This window comes from Nanorana parkeri, unplaced genomic scaffold, assembly GCF_000935625.1.
Source record: "Nanorana parkeri isolate BGI_ZX_2015 unplaced genomic scaffold, ASM93562v1 scaffold27, whole genome shotgun sequence".
NCBI lineage: Eukaryota > Metazoa > Chordata > Amphibia > Anura > Dicroglossidae > Nanorana > Nanorana parkeri.
Genome location: NW_017306295.1, coordinates 2,114,602 through 2,138,349, shown reverse-complemented (window position 1 = coordinate 2,138,349; position 23,748 = coordinate 2,114,602). Strand labels below are relative to the sequence as shown.

The following is a 23,748-nucleotide window of genomic DNA, read 5'->3' as shown; positions in this document are numbered from 1 at the left end:
GACAAAGTGACTAGACCAAAAGATCCTCAAAAGCTACTCATCATGCCGAGATCCAAAGAAATCCAGGAACAAATGAGAAACAAAGTAATTGAAATCTATCAGTCTGGAAAAGGTTATAAAGCCATTTCTAAAGCTTTGGGACTCCAGTGAACCACAGTGAGAGCCATTATCCACAAATGGCGAAAACAAACTTCCCAGGAGTGGGCGGCCAACCAAGATTACCCCAAGAGCGCAGCGACGACTCATCCAAGAAGTCACAAAAGACCCCACAACAACATCCAAAGAACTGCAGGCTTAACTTGCCTCAGTTCAGGTCAGTCCCTAGATTAGAACCTGCAACCTTGACAATGGCAAACCAGGACTCTAACCACTACACTATTGCCTCTGAACTTATAACCAAAGAAAGTGTTGTAGAGGGAAAATGTTGTAATTTTTTTTTTTTGGAACGAACCGAATCGCACATGTCTATTACTTGCCACCTGGCTTCCTGATTGCCTGGGAAGCCTCCTCCATGTTCCCCTACGGCACACCATGCTCCCCTTCCCCTACTTCCTCTGACCCGAAGTTCCGGTATCCGGGAAGGTATAAGAGCATTTGGGTGAGTATGAGTACTCGCCCAAAAACTCAGTATCGGCACTGATACCAATATTAGTATTGGTATCGGTGCATCCCTATTACTATGTGACACTCCAATGTTACACTATATTACTCATTGACACTTGCAGACCATCTGAAAGTGTCATTTTACACAGCAGTGGCTGCATTTTAACAGCCACGCCTGCTATGTATATTTGTTTGATCTGGATTCATTTTTGAAAAAAATGTTTGAGAGTTGAATACTACTTTAAATTACCACTAGCATATACTTTGGTACTACTACTACACACACACACACTGAAAAAAATATTTATTAATGCACCATAAGAATATGTTAAAACAACTGATGCTCCAAATATCAGACTGTATTGGGCAAGTATTGTGCCTAAAGTCAATTACATCACACAACATAATAATGTTCACCTATATAGGCATTATCATCATCTGAGTGTTGTCAGTTTGCAGTGTCAGTTTTGTGTGTTCACAACTGCTTTCAGCATCACACTATAGTTAATAGTAAAAGCTTTCTTAAAATATGGAATATGTTGAATTTACAAATATTAATAATGTGTTGATTAAAGCAAACCATAAATTCCGTTGAGCAACCAGCAAATATTAAGATATTTGGCTGGCTAGTTCCCTCTACTGTTCTGTCTTTGTACTGCATACTCTACTTCAAATCATTATGATTAAATCCCAGGAATTGCCTAGGATAGAATGATCTAAAGTTAAAAATATGTGTGCTGGATGCTAGATGTATCTAAACATGTAAAAACAATATAAGGATTTTGTAATACTACAATAATAAAAACTCCAAGCAATTTTTTTTCTTAACCTTCCCCCTTCATTTCCTCAAAAAAATAATAATCTGTCTGTGTTGCTGTGGAAAAAACATTGTTAGCTTTACAAGAAGTGGGAGGAAATCTCTTAAACAGAGCCCTGGACAGCAGTAACAATCTGATCCCACTCTATCTAAAACTTAGAAAAAAAGCTATACCTGGACATACACTTGAAAATATAAACAGTTAAAGACAAAGTAGTATTTTGCGGTATATTTATCACTTGTTAAATAAACAAATAATTCACACTGCAGTGATAATAGCAGTTAATTGATTTATTTAAAGATGCTTAAGACATAGACTTAGCATATTAGAATGACCATCTCTGGAGTGTCAGTAGGGGTGATCCCTGACATGCTCCATGATTGTCATTAGTGCCAGCCATGTCTCCTCAGCTGTGGGTAGGATTTGTTCAGCAGGAAGGAGGAAGCCATATCTCCCAGTATCTCTTAACTCAAAGGTGTAGGAATATTTTATGCCATTGTCATATGCCCAGTCAGTTGTTGTGCCATCCGCCTGATCTATATAGGGTACATTAAGTTGATAACATTACAAGTCTGCATACATTACTGTCAAGTATGTGTCATATTTATGATTAAATCTGTTTTTATTAAACTTTTAAAGTGAAAACGAACGCATACAAATACAGTGTTTTCCAAAGGACACAAAAAGGTTTTTTTAGAAATACAACATGCTAGTTGAGAGTATCTAGGATGAAACAGCAAAAACTCTTGAAGTAGGAGATAGGAGAGGTACACTCAGAGTAACCTATAATCTCAAAGAAATAAGTATCAAACTCCAATTGGCGGCTAATTAAGACACTCTGTAAACTTGTTACAAAATAGTCATTAAAAAATAAAAAACACAAGGAACCGCAAAATTATTACGGGGTTGACGCATTTCAGAGGCCACACCCCTTTTGTCAGAACCTAACAGGTTCTGACGCGTTTCAGAGGCCACACCCCTTTCATCAGAACCTAACATAGGTTCTGACGAAAGGGGTGTGGCCTCTGAAACGCATCAATCCGTGGAAGACCTGCAGTTAGAAGACTCTGGTGCAGCACTAACTTTTTCGATTTGCAAACTCTGTGGTTTCCTATATCCATCCAATGTTACATGCCTGAATTCAAAAGTCGTTTGCAAGTACAGTCCTAGCTGTTCTTTTTTCTTTATTAAAACTGTTTTACACTATGGAGGCGCTCCTTTGTTTTATGTTTCTTAGATTTTCCGGTTTACCCTAACCAGTGGGAGCTGCCTCATGAGTGTACTTGTGCGTTATTCATGAATAGTTGCGTGTGCTGGCGCCAGTGAAATTTACTTTTTCATTTCTCTGAGGGGCTGTATACTGTATACTGGATAGCATAGCAGCCATCTTTGTTTTGTTAGCTCCATATCTCAACTTGTCATCAAATCAAATCAGAACATCACTAGGCAGTATTCATAGCTAAAAGGACAGCAAAACATAACCATCATTTAAAAATAAACATTGTAAAAGATAGCTTAAAGGATAACTGTGTGATTCATTAAGTTGTCCTTTAAGAGACCCACCCATCCCCCTAAGTGCAGCCAGCCTGGCATTATAACTACCTTTAGCCTTGCTACACCAATCTTACCTCCAACATGGTCCTGGCTGGCTTCTCTTCACTTTGCAGCCCCATAAATTCCTATAGCGAAAGCTTTATTCTGAGTGACTGTAGACAGCCCGGGAATGAATAGGGCCATAGTGCACATGAGCAGTATGCAGAGGTGCTGGCACCCTGTCAAAGGTAACATTGCTAGATTGGGGAATATAGGTAAATTTAATCCCAGGCTGGCTGCACTCGGGGTGTTTTAATTAAAGGACAACATCGCTAAAGGTGAAGTTGTTCTTTAAAGTATATCTTCCAATTCTAGAATGGGACTGACAATCTCCAGCACAACATTGCAGGCAAATGGTGCCTGCATATACCTTCAGATGCTTTATTCTGCAGCCAGGTTACCATAAACTCTGAGCTACAGTACATGGCAAGTGTCAAGACTCCTTGATAGTCTCAAGTGTTGTCCCCACCTCCTCTCTCCCCTCATTTGTTTCTATTACTTGTGAGGCTGTCCACCATAGTGATGGGCCAGTAGGAACTTTCAAGAGGATGGACAGAAAAAGGGTCAACACTAAAAGGAAGCGTTGGTTGTGTTGACCCTCAGTTATACCAAGTTCAGTTTTGGGGCACCCAGGCTGTAGTGGTATACACATAATGACATGTTTAGGAAAGTTTAATGCTGGAGCATTTCAGTACCATTGGATATTGTCAGGTTTACATTGATATTCAGAAGCCATTTGAATTGCAGAGCATCTGAATAGAGTATGTTCCTAGTAAGATGCTTTAAACTACAAAAGCACACTAACCACTGCGCAGTAGTGCACAACGTTAATCATGGAGGCTGAGCATCTCATGTGGGTGAACATAGGGTGGCCTGCATGTAAATACAGCCTGTCTAAAAATGCCACTCCTAAATACTGGCATACACTTAGCAAGGCATCATGATACATAACTCCTCCCAAAGGTCAGACCCCTCCCACCAGCCACAACCTGCCAACATTGTATAGAGAAGTGCAGAGACCCAGTGATAACATCACTGGGTCTAAAATAAGGTATATATAATGAAAACATAAAAGTTTTATTTTTAGACTTCATTGGCATGTTGCTAATAGGTAGGGAGGAACCATGGAAGGCAAAATATGAGCAGATCAAGTATCAGCTTTAAATTGGAATAATACTTCTAGAGAGAGTAGTTGTATAGCAGAAGCTGCAAGCAAATAGTGCATTTGTCCCATATAATTGCCTTAAATATAAAACACTGCAAGGAGTAAAGTGCAAGGTATAAAGTGCAGATAGGCATAACAACAAATTAGATTTTACTTTACTGAAACCAGACAGTAGTTGGGTTTTCACAGGGCGTTAGAAGTTTTACACCCCACACATTGCCCCTGGAAATGCTGATGAATAAGACTTCAAAGTTCCACACAGCCAACAACATTGTAAGTAATCAAACACATAAGCTAACCTTTCACTCTTTACATCCACCACACTTATAGCTCTCTCATGCCACAATTTCTCTTCTCCTAAATTCTTGATTGGATTTAACATGCACAATTCCCTGTGTGACTACTTACAAATGGTAGCAATGGTGGAGCCATATGTATACCGAGTTCCATGTAAAGATGCTAGAGCATCAGCAGCTTCTTTGGCCAGTTCATTCTGAAAATACAATTGTTTACTTGTTTATAGAACATAACTCTGGGGAACATCAGGTCCTTTTGTCTGTAAAGGTCATAGTATACTTTAGATAGTAGTAGTGGCTCAGGTTCAACTGGACTTGTTCTGTAATGTTCAGCAGAGTCCAGATGAATGTGACTAACAATTACTGGCTTTATTATGTACTTTGTTGTGGATTTTGTAGATGAGATTGATGTAAATCACTATAAATATTTCTTTGTTTTCTACATTTGATCAGGCTCACACATATACCAGGGATTTAATATGTTTATCTTTCAGATGGACTATGTGATATATTTAGCTCAAAGCATATTAAAGATGTTTCCCACAGTGAGTAATCAAATCCAGTGTTTCTTGCTTCTGGGGCAGATTACACAGTTAACAATACACACCTTCAATTAGATGATTTGACTTTCCTGTATTTTCTTCATGCCCATCTTTCTAAACATGTCTCATTGTGACTGTGCACTTGTAAACATGTAATGACAAAATTGTCATGACTAAAATTCTAAACCATGCACAATCTAATGGGTGGCTCCACAACATGACCAAAATGCAAATACATTCTGAACAAAAACTTTACAATAAGAAGATAAATATAAAAAGTTAGACCACAGAAGTATTCAGTCACTGAACAGATAAGGGGGAAGAAGCATGATGGCATCAATCTCCCAAGATGCTCATAAAAGGCCTAGGTTCCTTGTGACCAGGAAGGGACCTTGTGACCAGGAACCAATTTTATCTTCAGAGTTTTTGCAACATGCATTTATGCTGTGGGGCTATTCATGAGACTCTGCTTTATTTCCTTTAAACTTTAGGCCCAATGTAAGAGACACCTTGGGGTTGATTTACTAAAGGTAAATAGGCTGTTCACTAGACATGTGCACTGCCAAAAAATGTGTTTCGTTTCGTTTTAAATTCGGATTTGTGTTATTTCGTTTTTCAGGATTCGGGTGTGAAAGTCAATTCGGATTCGGAATTTGGATTCGGACGAAATTCGGTAGCGTTAGTACGAACGTTCGTTTCGTTTTCTGTTCTTATTCGTTTCGTTCGTTCGTTTGCAGCAAAAGTGACATTTGAGGGGGAAAAAATATTTTTCTCCTTCTCTAATGTCACTTTGATTTCAACGAACGAAACGAATAAGAAACGAATAAGAACAGAAAACGAAACGAACGTTCGTACGAACGCTACCGAATTTCGGAAATGGAAATTCGGATTCGTTTGCATTCGTTATGTCTGTAATTCGGAATTCGGATACATCCGAATGTCCGAATTTCCGAAAATTCGTCCGAATTTCGATTCGGAACGAAACGAATCGCACATGTCTACTGTTCACTTTGCAAGGCTGGTTTCCTCCAAGTTTAGTGATTGAGGGGAAGCTTCGCTGACTTCCATCATCCAATTATGTGCAAGTTAAAATACTGTTTTTATTTTCTTTGCACGTGATTGGGTATTCTTTCCAAAGTGAAATTTTACCACATTCACAGAGCTGAGGGAAACGTCTCCTGCAATGTACAAATTCCCTTCCAAAATTAATGGTCTATTTACCTTTAGTAGATCAACCCCATTATGTTTGATGAAAGCAACTTATGCCTTGAAACAAATTCCCCCCCGCCCCAAATAAACTGTTCTTCACTGAAAAATATCAATGTAGTGCTCATACGAATCCTTCAAATGGAATTCAGCAATCATGATATCTATATTTACATGAAACACTACCTCTAGATAGAAGTTGGCAAATTAAAGGTGCCTAAAATATTTAATAAGTTTTGAATCCATTCTAATTAGATGAAAGTGGCCTGTCTCACCTACTTTATGGAGACATTGATGAGCCACATTAGACCCCTGCTTAGAAATCTTGGCTGGTTGTGTGCTAGTTGGTATGCAGAAAGCCCATGTGGTTGTTTAGAATGTTAGCATATGTGCAATAAGCTTCCTTAATCTCTAGTTGGCATTTGTAATTAGGAAACACAGCATTAAAAATATACACTCAACACATAATTCCTGCCTGTTGCTCATTCTTACCAGCTCCTGGTGATCAGCTGCAAGATTTTTCGTGTAGCCATAAGGAAACAGCAGCATCTGAGAATAGCTGTGTATGGTGAGCATAGCCTTTACGTTACCATGCGCTAGGATAAAGTCCACAATAGCATTAACTTCAGGCTCAGAATGAGGATATGGTCCATGGTACGTCTCAGCACATGGATTGCCGCTGGAACCGGGTCCTGCAATAAAGCATGTTTATTATTCTCAATGCTTTTCCTTTGCTTTTTTTATACAGTTTCAAAGTAATGCAATAATTAGTCTTTGCAGTTAAATGCTGGGCATGCAGGTGTTTGCTTTAATTTCTCCCACAATGTTATTTCATATTTTCAGAGATGAAAAAGTAACAGGAATATGGATGTTTACATTTCTGTAGGGACATTGCTCTTTTCTCTAGTTACCCTATTTTGTGCTGATCAATAGAGATCAATGATTTCCGTTTGAACCTCCATCACTCTTCTACTTTACATCAATTAGCGAAAGGAGAAATAGATAAAAAAAGAGACACTGGAGAGACAGAAACCTACCGGTTGTGTGCACATCCTCTTACTCTTTTAACACTACAGATGTGTCTGCTCCTCTATCTATTAGTAATTCATAAATGTATGATATAGCTTTGCCCAGTTACACCTTTTTCAGAGGGTTGCGCATAACAATAATTTTTTATAACATCCTACTATTCAGTAACATAAAATCCATAGCATCCATAGCAACCAATCACATACCAGCTATTATCAGTCTTATTACAGCTTGTTAAAGCTGATTTCTATAAGTTATTATACTTTACTGTCCTTTACACTAGAGGTGCTCAAACAGATATAGCCTTACGTTTCAGGGTTCTGTTTCTGTAATCCCAACTATTATTGTGTTATAGTTTTAGGACCCCTAGAAATGTGTTATTAAAACTCCTTACCAAATCATTACAACTTCTAGAATGTCAAGATTTAAGGACTGCACACTTTTTTGACAGATACCATCTGGTGTTCCAATATAAGGCTAAGCACTTAGTCTTTATGATACCAGCTATACCAAACAAGCCTGGTAGCCAATTTTCCACCAAAATAATTACTGTGTTAAAAAACTAACACAGTGTCTGTACTAAGCAACTGAATAAATCATTTATTTCATTTTTGTCAAGTTCTATCATTTGAATTGTTGCTAAAGTACCCATGGCTTTGATAATTTTTTATTTAAATGTTTTTGACTGTTTCTAAATGTATGCTTTTCGATAATTTTTGAAATTATTTTATAAAAATACTTAACAAAAGTTATTACAAGATTCATTCAAAACACTGAGTTTGTAAAGCATGATGGGTTTTCTAATATGAAGCCCCAGCACTGCGTGCATGCTTGTTGGTCTATGTAACTGACATTTTTAGATTTTCTGATAAGAAAGAAAGAAGTAGCATGTCCCTCCTCTGAGACAGTCAGAGCACAACAGCAGCTTAAAAAGCCTTTTCTATTTTTGCCTTACTACCTGCAATTTAAAATCCAAATCAAAAATATAAAATTATATAATTTTTGGTAATGAACATAAATAAATAAGCTTTATTAAAATACAACACTCTTCCCTTCAAGCAACAGGAGTTTGGCAGTTGTGATATTAACTGGCATAATAAATGATTGCGTACCTCCAAAGCCAGCATTCCAATTACGGTTTGGGTCCACCCCAACACAAGAAGAGCCTGCATTGATGGACCGGGTTTTCCTCCACATGCGATTCTAGATCATCAATGAAAAACAAAGTACAGCAAGAAAATAGTTCAGTTTCTTGTGTATTCTCTGTATTGCAGATGCAAGTTTTTAAGAAAGATGACTGTGCACTGTATAGAGTTTGTTTTTGTATATTCTCAGCATGCCCTCGGCAGAATGTATATTGCTGTATATTATTGACAATTGGGACAGGGACACTGTACCACAGGCACTAAGGTGCATTCAGCAGTTTGGGAATATATTCCACTTGATGAAGTGATAGACATCCTGTAAGGACACATTTTCACAAACCAAAACTTCTTTGAAAACCGCAGGCAATTTTTCTGTGCTAATGATCTCTGCTAAAACAGCAGGCACAAATAAATTGCAGACATAAACTGATATATTATATTGCCTAGCAACTGTCTTCCCACCTGAAACAGAAAGCTACAGATAAGTACAGCAAGCTGGAGAAAGTGCCACAGCTGGTGCTAAGATGAAGAATGTACCTGTGTTTAAACTGTTAAAAATGCTGAAAATCTAGTTAAAGCCACAAATGTCTGGGAACTGAATCCAACCTTACCGTGCTATGGGTATATGCATATCCGTCTGGGTTTGTCACAATTTCTAGAAAAATGTCCAGATTGTCCAATATAGAAGTAAGCGATGGATCAATCCCATAAGTGCTTGCTATCTGTTAACACACACACAACAAGTTGTATGGTAAATACCTTTTTTTTTTTGGTATTAAAACCATTTTTTATTTATGAATGATAAGAAATCTGAACATTATGCCTCTTTAGATAGATACGCCAGTCTGAATTGATTTGCCTAATACCTTTTTAGCTGTCCATATTCCAGTGGCCTGAGTAATCCACTCTCGAGAATGAATTCCAGTGTCGATCCAAATGGCTGGCTTATTACCTCCAGTACTAAACTAGGAAAGAAAACACATCAGTCAATCAGACTTTTGTAAACCTTAAAAATGACAGCAGAAGCAAACATATGGCCATATTGAAGAGAGATGATTTTGTACTGTTTGTATTCAAACAGACACAACTTTCTCTTTTATTATCATTAGACGTATGTTCCCGTTAAAACTGAAAATTAAGGCTTGAGTCGCATGCTGGGAGCATAGCTCCTGCTCAGTCGTTCATCCACTCATTACTGTAATGCCTCAATCCATCCTGCTAGCTTTTGTTGGTATTCCAGTGGATCTAAAATGTTTATGCTCCCTGCCGCCTTTTATATATAGGTGAAAAAGCCAATAATAAAAAGCTTCTGACAGGCTTCAATTAAATTCAACCCCACATTGAAGGTTTAAGTGTGATTGGTCATACAGGAAGTAGAGAGGAAGTTCATGAAATGCACAAAGTCTACTCCTTCTGGTTATTCTATTAGAAAGTTTGTGTGCAGTCGTAGTGCACTGGATTACAGAGAATTTACATTGAGTTATACTGAGTGAAAGTTCCAGTTTTTGCACAGGGATGTGTTTTCTGTTTACCATAAATAGCTCACTGATTGCATTTACCTGCTGTCTGGAACTACACTATGAATTTTCAGGTACAAAACATATGTAGGGTTATTCACGAAGGAGCCGAAGGATCCAGTTGTAGATTCGGCTGATCCTTCGGCTCCCTTCGGCCGCCGGAGCCTTTCGGTTCAGTCGAACCAAAGGGCTGCTGTATGGGCTATTCACTGAGCCGAAGTAACAGCCAAAGCGGGGCGAACGGCCTGCTGAAGGCCGGTTTTAAGCCCCGAAAATGACAGCGGGGCGAAGCCAGTCGTGATCTCAGTTGTAATGACAGATCAGCTTCCACAAATGACCTGGGGACTCTGATCAGTGATTAAACAACAACATCTGTGCGGAGCCTGCCATGGCATCACGGCCGACTCCGCCCAGATGTTGTTAATTGGCCGGGATCTGCTAGAAGACTCCAGCAGGTGCCAGCCAAAAGGAAACAGTTGGGGAGAGCTAGCTGTCATTGCTAGCTTCGCCCAATTGTTTTTTTATTATAATTTTTTTTCTTTCTAACAATATATATTTTTTCTTTTTTAATTTTACTATTCGTATACATTTTAAAAAATTGTTTTTTCAACCTATTTTTTTTACTCTTTTCACTGATTTTCTATTCTGCTCGGTACCACAGAGGTACCGAGCAGAATTGCTGAGTCGAATGCCGATCAGCGATATTCGGCTATTCACTCACTGTCGTGCGGCCACTATGAGAATAGGGATGAACAGCAGCGAGTGGGCTGCCGGAGCTTTGGCTCGGCCGATCCAGATGTTCGATCAGCTGAGTCGAAGTCCTTCTGCATTTCGGCTCAGCCGAACATGCAGAGCATGTTCGGCTGACCGAAGGGCAACCAAAGGCACTTGATGTATGGCTGATTTCAGCCGATGTACGGCTGAAATCAGCCATACTGAGCCATATGAAATCAGCCATACTGAGCCGGAGTGAATAGCCAAACATAGTTCGGCTCACTTCACTTTGGTTAAGTTATTCACTCGGCTGCCTTTGGCAGCTTTGTGAATAGCCCACATAGTAAAAATGAAAAACATACAATCCCAACTGAGGTGGGACATATGATTACATATCATTCAACACCTCAAAACTACATCTGCTTTATCACCCTGGTTCAAATTAATAGTCAAAATGGAATAGGTTCTCATGATTGATTGATTTTTTTGGGTGGGACTATGTATGCATTTAACAGTGACCCAAGCATGTAAGTGGACCGGTACCTTTAAAATCCGATCAATCGATCTACAATAACATATTGTATTTAATCACTTCTGCCAAGTTTTTAATTTGGAATGATAGTAATAGTATCCCTTGTTTGTCTATTCTCATTTTTTTATGTACATTTGCCTACAAGAAAATAAAGCTGTAGAAATGAAAATAGCAGATCATTCACCTTCAATGCATAAATTGGACGACCTTCAGAGCTCGGAGCGATATCAATCTTGCTGATCAATTTTGGGTATTCCATTATCAGACTGTCTATCCAGCTGTAAATCTGAGAAAAATTAATACAACTGCATAATGTGTGTTAAACTGGTATGTGCCATGCAAATAACAATAAGCAGACGTTTTGCTTGTTTGTACTTGGAAACTAATTGAAGACTGTGGTGTCCAAAATATTTTCACACTTTTCTTTAAAGAGAGCCCCATGGAACCTTATGGAAAGCTACTATGCACGTGATGCCGGGGCAAAGAAGATTGGTAGCAGGGTGTAAGCAAACCTCCGAGGCACAATTTCAAGGTAAGTGTGCATATAGGAGGGCAAGGTTAGCACAGAAAGGGCAAAAAGCATAGGTGTTCTTTGTTTTGAAGAAAACAATGACAATATACACATCTATAACACCACCAGAGTCATCCATGTCTATGTCCCCTTTGGAAGCTTTCTCCCTTATTACTGTCTTGATGGTAACCAGATTTACCCTTATTAAATAAAGAAAGAAATAAAAAAAGGAATTGATCCGAAAAACAAAACAAAACTATTTTGTTGTGGGGTTACATATCTAGTCTTTTCCAACTACGGTGTCATCATATTCCATAGTATGAGTGAACTTTAGAAATCCATTAACTGGTGTTCTCACTTCTGCCAAATATATTTTAGTACAAAGATAAGTGTTAGCTAGTGTTGTGCTGAAATATGTTTTTAATGTTAATGAAAAAACATGGCATTAAACAGGCAATCGCTCACATTCTTCTTTAGTATCAGGTTGTCTTTAACAAGTTCTTCTGTTTTCACAGAAACATTTGTTAAAGCAATAAAATACAAGTAAAGGCTATTCAGATTAATTATCTTGCATATTCATTTGACATGTTAAAGCAAAATATGAAATCTTTTCAACGTATATTAGAAACTGCTGATGTTTATAGACCTGATTCCCCTCTTTCCCTCTCTTTTTTTTACCAGTGTAATGCAGAAATGATAATACAAATGTAACTTAAAGTATTTTTTTTATTCGTGAAACTAAAAATGAGGCCTTTTTACTCTTGCCCAATTTTAATGCAAAAATCATATATTTTGCTGCATGAAGATGCATTGCTAGTAGAAATCCAAATAGTTCCTATGTGGCTGGTTTACATCTATGTAATGCAGTTTGGTGTGATAGGGAAAGGTAAACTGTTTGGGCTTGCGTATGTGCGTTACCATGTGTGCTGCATGTGAATTTGGCCTCAGTTATACACTGCCTGACTGCTAGGTAAAGGAGATACATTAGGTAGAGTCAGAATAAGGATGACAACCCTGGAACTAGCACCATTAAAAATAAATTAATAATGGCAGTTCTTACATTTCTATGACTAGTACAGCTAGTACCATACCAGCTCATACTACAACTATAGGTGCCACCCCAATAAAAGTGATTTCTGTGGCCCCGAATGATCTGCTTCCATTGTGCTCAGTGTAATAGTGGAATTGTCTGTTGATGTATTTATTACTGATGAATGTACAGCTAGTACATGCTCATGTGGGCAGATATGAGAAAGGTACAAAATTATGGGGCCTAAATTTTGTTTGTTTTGCCTTTGTCAGTGTTGATGTACCAGATCCAGCACATACTGAATGTGTGATTCTGCATAGATATTCAAATCTCATAGTCTGAAACTATACCAACCTCATCCAGTGTATGGTATGAAGAATAGCTAAAACTGTTAGAATATCTTTCCCGGGATTTTGACTCCTTCATTTCTTTGTGTTCCTGATCCAGTAATTCCTAAAGGAAGGATTGTAATGTACATTCAGTATTTAAAATAAACATAAATGGGGAACCAGTTATTTAGGGCTACTATAATATTATTGTATAGTCTGAATGTTAAGGTCTTCAAATACAACACCTCACGCAGAGAGGAAAATCAGTTTGCAGGCCGTAGATTCCAAATGTCACACATATTGGGTGTTGAATGAGAGTATCACAGAACAAGAGGTAGGAGTAATTCGCTACTCCAGTACTAAATTTGATATGGCTAAAGTATAGAATATTACTGTGCCATGTATGGCAACCAAACTGTACATATAGACTGTTGGGCAATCTGAACAATTATTTCCACAAACTGGGCTATTGTTTTCTGGTCCTTGAAGAAATCGGTGCAGAGGTGCACGACACAATAACAAAACATGACTAATACATTAGAATGCATTATCCATTTCTAAAACACATATTTGTTACCTGAACATCTTCTATCATTATGGAGTACTCAATATTGTTGGATTCTAAAAACACTTTAACATTCTGTAAAGCAGGGAAAGGAACTCTCATGTCCACAGGAAGTTTAGGCCTTGCAGGACTGCGCCAAAAATCAATCTGAAACACAAGTAATCTGTGTTATTAGTCAACAATAAAGCTAGAAGTTGAAAAATAAGTTGTATTCAGCAAGGTTTATACTATAGCTGCATTAAAGTTTTACAGTTGGGATATCATTGCAGTCTGTAGACTGTATTCATATGGTATTACATACACAAGAAACAAATATTGGCTAAATATGCCCAATCTTGTAGAGAGTTGGAGAACAAATTGTTTTGCACCTTTTCAACAAAATTTACTGTTCAGTTGTACCAACATGGTCTGCCCAATGGCTAGGAAGATCAACAATGGTAAGGGTGTTCAGGTGTTGCCAACCGTCTTCTCTCACAGATTACAGAGAGAGCCACTCTCCTAGAGTGATCTGCAGAACTCAAATGTCAGTATGATATCCTATCCTGCTCTGCATATCAGGAGTCTTAACATTGGCTCATGTACAAATGAAATCTTCAAACAAAATAAATAGATTGTAACAATATTGTTACCGTGAATATCAGTTAGTCCTTATGTGCGGAAAAGGGTTATCATTTTATCTGCACATGATATCGGTTCCAGCATACATGAAATTCGTTTTTAGTAGTGTGTTCCTATTAGTTCTTTTTAACTTTTTTTTGTACACATTGTTTGTAAAGTTGTTGCCCATTTTTTCAGACAACTTACTTTAAAAAAATGTTTGTTTTTTTACAGAATCGTGTACATGTTTGAATAAACACAATGAAATTGTGAAATTGTGAAATTGTGTTTATTCAAACATGAAAAAACAAAGTAACACCTGCTTACAACAACATACGACATATTATCATAATTTTACATTTCATTTTGACATGTGCACTAGAATAATGTTAGCTAGAATATTGATGGTACTCACAGCAGCATTTGCCTTTAACATTTAAGATTTTTTTAGGGTACCACTGTAATGTCTAAACAATTGCAGAAGGAATTAGACTTTTATCAATAAGGCAAAGTGCAGAACTCTAAAACATCCTGTCAGAATTCATAACTCGCAGGCTATCCTTTCACTGGTCTGTCAAAAACTATTAACAATACAGGGATTTGTGTCAATGGGCTTTGGGGTTGTATCAATGGTATCAATTTAAGATGCTTCAGAATTCATTGACAGGCGCAACTGACATGAAGTTGACCTCCTTCTGACCTGCATTTGACATGCTTCAAGGGGGTTTTGCAATTCCCATAGACTTGTATGGGGGATAAAAACCCCTCTAATGCAAACAAAAGCCATTGACACAGGCCCTTAGATGGAAGTACAGAAACAAACACGCATATCCATTTTTAGAAGATGGAAAAGCTGGCTTCTCTTAACATGAGTTTCTTCACGTGATGAAAGATTGGAGGGAATATATATATTATAATACACTTGACCTAGCTCAGGTCAATCTGAATTCATCTGTGAACTGATGTTAGTTAAAATAAATTTGGTTGCTGTGAGTAGCTTTTCTTTAGCTGCAATTACATTATAAGTGTTAAAAGGCTGAGAAAGGTATAGGAATAGCTATTGGTACCTGTAAATGCTTCATACTTTCCAGCTGTCTCAGTATATATAGCTGAGTGTCATCTTTGACTTGAACACGTAGAACCTGATCTCTATAATAAAATGTCTTTATTTTATAATGCTTGCAAAAACATGCATAATATGGCCACACACACACACACACACACACACACACACACACACACACTATTATATACTGTGCCAGGCAAACACATATATAATAAGAAAGAGGTTAAATAGAAAGAATAGAGGGAAATAATTGTGTCCTTTTCTCAATAATTTTACTGACCCATTGTTTGAAAATAGCAGTAATGTTCAGGGGTCTATTAAACCATTTTGAACCTACAAACATAAGTCAGTATGCCTTCAGTATAAACATATGCAGGAAACATCCAAAGCAAGATATTACTAGTATTATGAATGAATGGTGCTAAGTAGATGTTCTGCTCAGTAACATGGCAGTTATATTTACCTCTAGGCCATTGAAATGAGTGAATGACTTACCCAACAAAAAGTTCTTGACTGTATACAGCCACTAGTAGGATGGAGATGGCGAGCAAAGTATTCATGTCTGCTACTGTGTTGAAAATGCACCAGCAGAAATGCTGTTTATTTATAAGGCTCTATTTGAATTTCTATCAAGGTCTTTTTATATCAAAAGTCATTACTCATTTTAGCACTCATGACTTACCTAGCTGATAGTGCTCACATGAAATTTTATAGAGTTAAGGTGCCAAAAGATATGAGGGCATTGCTTCCCAGTGCAGCTAAGTTTGGATGTATATCATTTTCTAAGAACAGTTAAAGGGACACTAAACTCCGGAGTTAAATCTTACAAATGCATTCAAATAACTTAACGAATGACAAAAATGTAACTTATTAGTGTATCACTCAGCTGTAGATCCTCAAATCATCTCTGAATTGGTGCTGGCACTGTCCTTCCTTCTGGAGGGTGGCTTCTTTTGTTCCTCGTGATCCCTGTGTGTGTTGTAAAGTAGCCACCGCACTAAGCTCACTTCCATGATGGACTACAATCTCAATACAAATTAGTGAACTAAACAAAAGATTGTAGTCCATCATGGGAGTGAGCTTGAAATGATTACTACTTTACAACACACACAGGGACCATGGGGAACAAAAGCATCCAACCTCCAAAAAGGAAGGACAGTGTCAGCATGGATTCAGAGATGATTTGAGGATCTACAGCTGAGTGAAATACAAATAAGGTCCATTTTTGTTAATAGGTCATACCTAGGTTAATAACTCACAGGAAGGAAGTTGATGGACTGGGTTATTATTTCTCCCAAGCAAATTTTGGTGCTTGGGGTACCTCTTCACCCTCCTCTGTTTAATTTACATTTGATATTAGCAGATTCCTCAAACTGGATGGGGACAGTTTCTGCAGACCAGATCCCTGATCTGCTGGGTTCTATTGATTTGCTGTCTTAAAGTGACATTAAACCCTCAGATTTTTTAACATAAACCAATACTGTAATGTGCGCCTTACTGTAATCCATGGTTGTTTCCTTTCTATTTGCTGCTCTTCCTTTTAAATCTGTATCTCTTCTCATGCTTGGGGAGAACTTCCCTTTGCAGCTGAGTGCCTCTTCCTGTAGTGCTGGCTCAGGTTGTGAACCTACACACAGACACCATGTATCCATTTCAGAGACAAGGCAGTCTGCTGCAAAACAGAAGTTCTGTCCAACATGAGAAGAGATACAGATTTAAAAGGAAGAGCAGTAAAGAGAAGGGAAACAGTCATGGATTACAGTAAGGCACACATTACAGTACTGTTTTATGTTAAAAAATCTGAGGGTTTAATGTCACTTTAAATGAACTGACAAAAAGGGTCCTCTAAAAGTGAACTCTATATTATGTTATATTATATTATAGGGCTCCCTAATACTGTGTGTTGTATCAATAATTCAAAAAGGGTCTCTCTACTGCTTTCCTCACTCTTTTGACCAGTGGGATGCAGTGAATGTTTACTAAGTGTTAGCTTAACTAAATAAAGTAAAGATATGGTGTCTTTGAATGCTCATTTATGTGAGTGGGAAATCTTGCATATGACATGATGATTAAGTGAACACATCTATGATAAGTGAACAGTCTCTACTCCTTTAGTAAATCAACCCCATACTCTCAAACTTACCAAGTTAGATCATGTGTTACCTTAACTGTTTGCAGACAATGTGAAAACTCTCCCAGCTGTTGTCATTTTAGGACATAGAGATAATGATGTACTCAGTGTATTCCATTCTGTAAACTTGCGTTAATAGCTTGTTTGCTTGTCCCATACGCATACTGCCAGGGAGCAAACATTACATTAGGAAAGAAAAATTAAATATTAAGAGTAACTGGCTGTAGAACCATTGACACTATGGCATAAGCTCATGCATTTGGACTTATGTTTAGCAAAATGTAACCATACCTGGGGATTTTATAAAATCTACATATAAAAACTACATCCAACCCCCAGTTCACTAAATAAGAAATTATTGGCACCGTATTTGACTTTGTACGGTCAAGAAACCACATATAACTCCTAAGGTCCCACATCCACACTTACATCCCTCACTAACTGGCTTAGTTATAACTGTTTTCACCCAAGATTTATACAACTTTCACCCAGGTTTCACACAATTTTATAATTGAATTCAGTTGAAAATGTGTGACTCCTGGGTGAAAATGTTGTGTGAATTATGTGTAAAAACAATATATATAGACCCCTAACAGTCTTTTCATGTAGCCCAATTATATATAGATCCAATAACCATTTATTACAGTGTGCACTGTATCCAAACCTATTGGCAACTCATTGCTGTCTGTCCTTCAGTATCTCCCCTAACTTTTGTTGAATTCATGAGGTTTCATTCATGTGTGGGTAGCAACAGGTTGAAAGAAGAACAGGGGAAAACTTTTATTAATCTTTGCAGTGTGGCTACCCCCGCACTGCAAGAGTTAACTGCTTGTTTTTGCCTAGGTGCTAAAAACGTTATACTTACCCGAATTGTTGACCTGACTTCCTGCTTCTCCAGTCTCTGAAGCCTGTCCCCTCCTACGCTGCAGCATGAGAATGTGTTCTCACATCTATACACAGGGGGGAATTTATCAAAACTGGAGCAGAGAGAATCTGGAGCAGTTGCCCATGGCAACCCATCAGCATCTCTCTTCAGTTTTCTCAGCTAAGATGTGAAAATGAGTGAGAGAAGCTGATTGGCTGCAGTGCAAATCTGTTCCAGATTTTGTCTGCTCAGTTTTGATAAATTCCCCCCACAGTGTATAGAACGTGATTATTTATAGAACTTTAGACACTGCAGAGGAGGGGGAGAGAGGCTGGAAGACCAGGCTAAGAGCAAGCCAGTTTAGAGTATTGGGTGAATATAACTTTTTTTAGAACCTAAGCAAAAACAAGCAGTTAATAAAAGTTTTACCTAGAGTTCTTCTTTAAATTGCTAACAGTAAACCAATGATAGCATTATATAAGTTCAATGCTGGGAAGGGCTGGTTTGATATGAAGTAGCTTCCAAAGGTCCAGTAACTGGTATATCAAGAACTTTACCTGTGACAATGTGTGATACTGACCCTTGCTCAGGGCCTGGTTATTGGCTGCTCAGTCATCAAATGCTGCAATGTTGGAGGAAGGTGAGAAAGTTGTTAAATACTCAGAAGTATCAAGTGCTTTATCTTGCAATCAGAGTTGCAGGGAAACATGGAGAAGGCAAGTATGGCGTCTGCAACAGTGCAAGCAGGCTATCCGGTGAACCTGTTACTTTGCCCTGAATAGGAAACTGCAGGTGCACTTTAAACCATTATGAATTGTTTTTTGGAGGGTCACAGCCGAATAACAGAAATGCTAATTTTTTTAAGCTAACAAATCTATTTCTTGTATAACCCCTACTGAATTTCTGTGTTAATAAAAATGTTGAGCCTTCAAAGTATTAGCTATTTTTAACAGTGCACGTTTTTGGAATTGATAGGTCACACTTTGCAAAAGCCATTTTCAATCAGTATATTGGTGACACAAAAACTGGGTATAGCTTTCGGGCTGAACAGATTCCTATATCCATGTTAAACAGAGTGGATGGGAGAATCTTCTGCTGTGGTTTTGTATTTTGACAGTCGAGCCACGCTTGGTGTCAAAATACGTGAACAGTGCCTGGAACCAGATGCACATGCTGTTTGACTGACGGTTTTTCACCTGGCTCCACCCGAATTTCGCTCACTTTATAGCCAGCTTAAACCTACTATTAACATACACTATATTGCCAAAAGTATTGGGACGCTTGCCTTTACACGCACATGAACTTTAATGGCATCCCAGTCTTAGTCCGTAGGGTTCAATATTGAGTTGGCTCACCCTGTGCAGCTATAACAGCTTCAACATTTCTGGGAAGGCTGTCTACAAGGTTTCGGAGTGTGTCTATGGGAATGTTTGACCATTCTCCCAGAAGCGCATTTGTGAGATCAGGTACTGATGTTGGACATGAAGGCCTGGTTTGCAGTCTCCGCTCTAATTCATCCCAAATATGTTCTATTGGGTTGAGGTCAGGACTCTGTGCAGGCCAGTCAAGTTCCTCCACCCCAAACTCGCTCATCCATGTCTTTATGGACTTTGCTTTGTGCACTGGTGCGCAGTCATGTTGAAACAGGAAGGGGCCATCCCCAAACTGTTCCCACAAAGTTGGGAGCATGAAATTGTCCAAAATGTCTTGGTATGCTGATGCCTTAAGAGTTCCCTTCACTGGAACTAAGGGGCCAAGCCCAACCCCTGAAAAACAACCCCACACCATAATCCCCCCATCACCAAACTTTACACTTGGCACAATGCAGTCAGGCAAGTATCATTCTCCAGGCAACCACCAAACCCAGACACGTCCATCGGATTGCCAGACAGAGAAATGTGATTCGTCACTCCAGAAAACACGTCTCCACTTCTCTAGAGTCCAGTGGCGGTGTGCTTTACACCACTGCATCCAACGCTTTGCATTGCACTTGGTGATGTGAGGCTTGGATGCAGCTGCTCGGCCATGGAAACCCATTCCATGAAGCTCTCTTGTTGTTGTGCAAATCCAAAGGCCACACGAAGTTTGGAGGTCTGTAGCTATTGACTCTGCAGACAGTTGGCGACTTCTGAACACTGTGCGCTTTAGCATGTGCTGACCCCGCTCTGTAATTTTCGTGGCCTAGCACTTCATGGCTGAGTTGCTGTTGTTCTCAGTTGCTTCCACTTTGTTATAATACCACTAACAGTTGACCGTGCAATATTTAGTAGCATGAAATTTCACGGAACACCTGAATCCAATGGTTTGGAGGGGTGTTCCAATACTTTTGGCAATATAGTGTATGTTCACCACCTTTTAATCCAGCCTCATTTGTTGGCAAGAGAAAAAAGAGCAAAGAAGGGCACTTGTTTTTTTTAGGAAGATATAAACTAAGGCATATTTACTGTATTTCTTCAAAAACCTAGTTTATTCACAAATGGAGGAAATTTAAGAAAAAAGAAGCCTGCGCAAACAAGACACAGACTGGTTATTGCTTTATCCTTATTTCCTGCCTATTCAATGGATTTGAAGGACGAAATATTGGGAAGTGTTAGAGACCTACCTGTAATGGAATCATCTAGCGAGACATTTGGCAGTCAACATTTGGTCCTCCTTCTGACATTTTGCTTTGCTGATTCTCATGTGGATTTCTCTGAATCCTCTTGACCACCTGTTGGTACTACCATGACTCCTGCATTAGCCATGAACATGGGGGAGTGTGCCTAAGTGTGCAGATGCTTTGGCGGGCATTAGCTTGTCTTAACTGATCCATGCAAAAACAGCTCCAGAAAATACACTTTGGCTAGCTGTTGTAGCATTATAGAGTTTGTGGGAGGACGTCTGCTGTTCTTGTTCCGGAATTATCTTTCACTTCACACGCATTTCAGGGCTACGGGCATCTGGCACCCTGTCCAGGCTCTATATGTGAGTTAGTAGTACGCCATTGTTACCATTGCATATACTCAGATTTATTTCATCCACCTGATATGTGTGAAAGATGAAGAATAAAGATTAGAGCTAGGAGCGGATCTTACCGCAGGCCTGGATTGATATTCTGCTGACTTTGGCAATTCATGCCAATAGGGCCTTACTTGTCAGTGACCAGAGACACAGCAGTCCATGTTTGGCTTATCAAAATGGAATGTATCACAAATCAAAAGTTCAGATAATATCCAATGCAGTTTTATATATTTTAGCTCTAAAGGAATGGCATCTAGCTGAGAGTGCTCTCTTTTATAACCCTAAAAGATATCCTGCCTTTTGAACTATCTAAGTATAATTAATAAGACAGATTGTAAGACCAACAAAGAGTTTTGTGAGAGTGTGTAACAAACATGCAAAATTGTGTGATGTTTGCATCTGTCACATGCATCAAAGTGTATAAACATGACTGACAGGTATTGTTCTGGTGTCCCTGCTCTAGAAGATAAGCCATTAGTCTTTACTAACCAAGCCAAGACTAAGTGCAATTGTATTAAAGACAAGACAAGCATTACCTAAATCTATATTTATAATCTTAAATTTGGTCTTAAGCCTGAATTCAGTACAGAATTCTAAAACACTGCATGAGAGGCATGCCAAATGAGGTAAAGGATGGGTTATAACAAATGCTGGCTACTCACCAGTTAGGTTTTCTTATATATGATCTATTAATTTAGTAACATTTATAACCGATATATAGTATGAAGGCCTACCTAAGAAACCTGTTAAGTCAAGACATATGGATAATCAGTTATGCCTTTATATAAAATGTAAATTTTTAAGCTGATTAGTAACTGGACCATGACAGTCAGTTCTTATTTGAGTCTAATGACAATTCAGGTTGTGATTTTTAAAATAGTGATAATAATAAACTACATCCATGATTTACCAAGTCTCCTCCCTGAGACCTATTATCAGGGATCCCTAAAACCTATGGGATGCAGTTTCAAATATTCATGCACAAACATTACTGAATCTTGATTTGTAACTTCTGGACAATCTTGCCTATACCTACATCATCCTAGTGACTGTGTACAGGGCATTTTCAAGCATATTTTCAAGCAAGCCAAGCATCATTGCTTGCAGCTGCAAAAAACAGCCTCATGCACCATCCTAAATTTGTTTGTGTGGCCACATAAATGTCTTGCTCCTATGGCGATGCCCAGGCTTGCACCTTCAACTATGTCAGGATATTTTTGGAGGCCTCTAGGAATACATTCATTATCTAATTTGGGTTTGGCCATTGTAAATGTATTGATATGAAATCACTCTCCCTAGACGCCTGATCGATGCGTCCAGGGAGAGTGACTGATTTCTAACCGCACGTGGTGTGCCGGCGTTTACGTACATCGGCTGTCATCCGATCATTAACTTGAATGGGTGACAGCTGCCACTTGTTTATGGCAGATTAGGGATTCCTGCTGTAGGAAAACTCAAGTTTCGGATGCAGGAATCCCTAATCTCACCCTAACTTACAGGTGTGAATGGAGTCTTAAAACTAAACTACAGACAGAAAGCTAAATACACAGTTAAAAACCTATATATAGGAAGAATTTTACCTGACAGAGGATTTATATTTCTGTCAATTAAGTTTTTAGATTTCCAAAGCCAGCCTGATGACCAGACTTTTCTTTGTTGCAGCTAAACAACACAGCTTAGTCTCCTCCCTGGCAGCCTTTTGATTGGATAGTGAAGGAGCAGCAACAGAGTAGAGTTTGAAAAGTGAAGGAGCAGCAACAGAAAGGCCATCTCTCTGCTCTATATTTCTGTCAGCATGCTCCTTGTCAGCACATGTAAATGCAGGAATTTATTTGTCTCTGAAAACTCCCTCCTACTACCTAGTCTGAGTGCTGCTTTAACCACTTCATGCGGGTTCACGTAAATACACATCATCCGCTGCTGCAGCCGTGTTCTTGGTATCGTTTTAAACAGCAGGCGATTGTAACGCTCAGGCCCTACTGGTCTAGCTGGTTGTGGATCACAGCTGCAGAGATAGTAGTGATGGGTTAGTAACACTAGGGCACAGTATGTATGCAGTCTTTGAGGAACAACAAAACAGCTGACAGTTAATCCTGAGTGGATGTGAGGTTTTATTGTTGGAACCAGTGCTTGAATTGTTTTGTGCCACAGTTGAGCAACAGTCTAGGTGTATATTAGTTTAGTCACTCTCCACAGTTTCAATAACATTCAGGGGTCTATTCACGAAGCTGCCGAGGGCAGCCGAGTGAATGACCGATCTGAAGTGAAGTGAGCCGAACACTGTTCGGCTATTCACTTCAGGCTGGTACGGCTGATTTCAGCCGTACATCGGCTGAAATCGGCCGTACATCGGCTTGCTTCGTGTGGCTTCGGGTCGGCTGAACATGCTCTGCATGTTCGGCCGACCCGAAGTGCAGAAGGAGGTCGACTCCGCCGATCCAACATCTGGATCGGCTAAGCCGAACCTCCGGCAGGCTACTCGCTGCTGTTCGGT

The 23,748-nt window shown here is 38.9% G+C and overlaps 1 protein-coding gene across 1 annotated transcript; it reads right to left on the bottom strand.

Moving 5' to 3' along the window:
- Positions 1-1,769: 1,769 nt before the first annotated feature.
- On the bottom strand, positions 1,770-15,818 carry LOC108795160 (carboxypeptidase A1-like). The gene is made up of 11 exons (XM_018566363.1): positions 15,754-15,818; positions 15,260-15,341; positions 13,608-13,742; positions 13,056-13,154; positions 11,345-11,446; positions 9,264-9,362; positions 9,009-9,119; positions 8,365-8,455; positions 6,716-6,915; positions 4,588-4,672; positions 1,770-1,957 (listed from the first exon to the last, which is right to left on the bottom strand). Exons 1-11 carry the CDS (start codon positions 15,816-15,818, stop codon positions 1,770-1,772), a joined length of 1,257 nt encoding a protein of 418 aa, XP_018421865.1.
- Between the last annotated feature and the right edge of the window lie 7,930 nt (positions 15,819-23,748).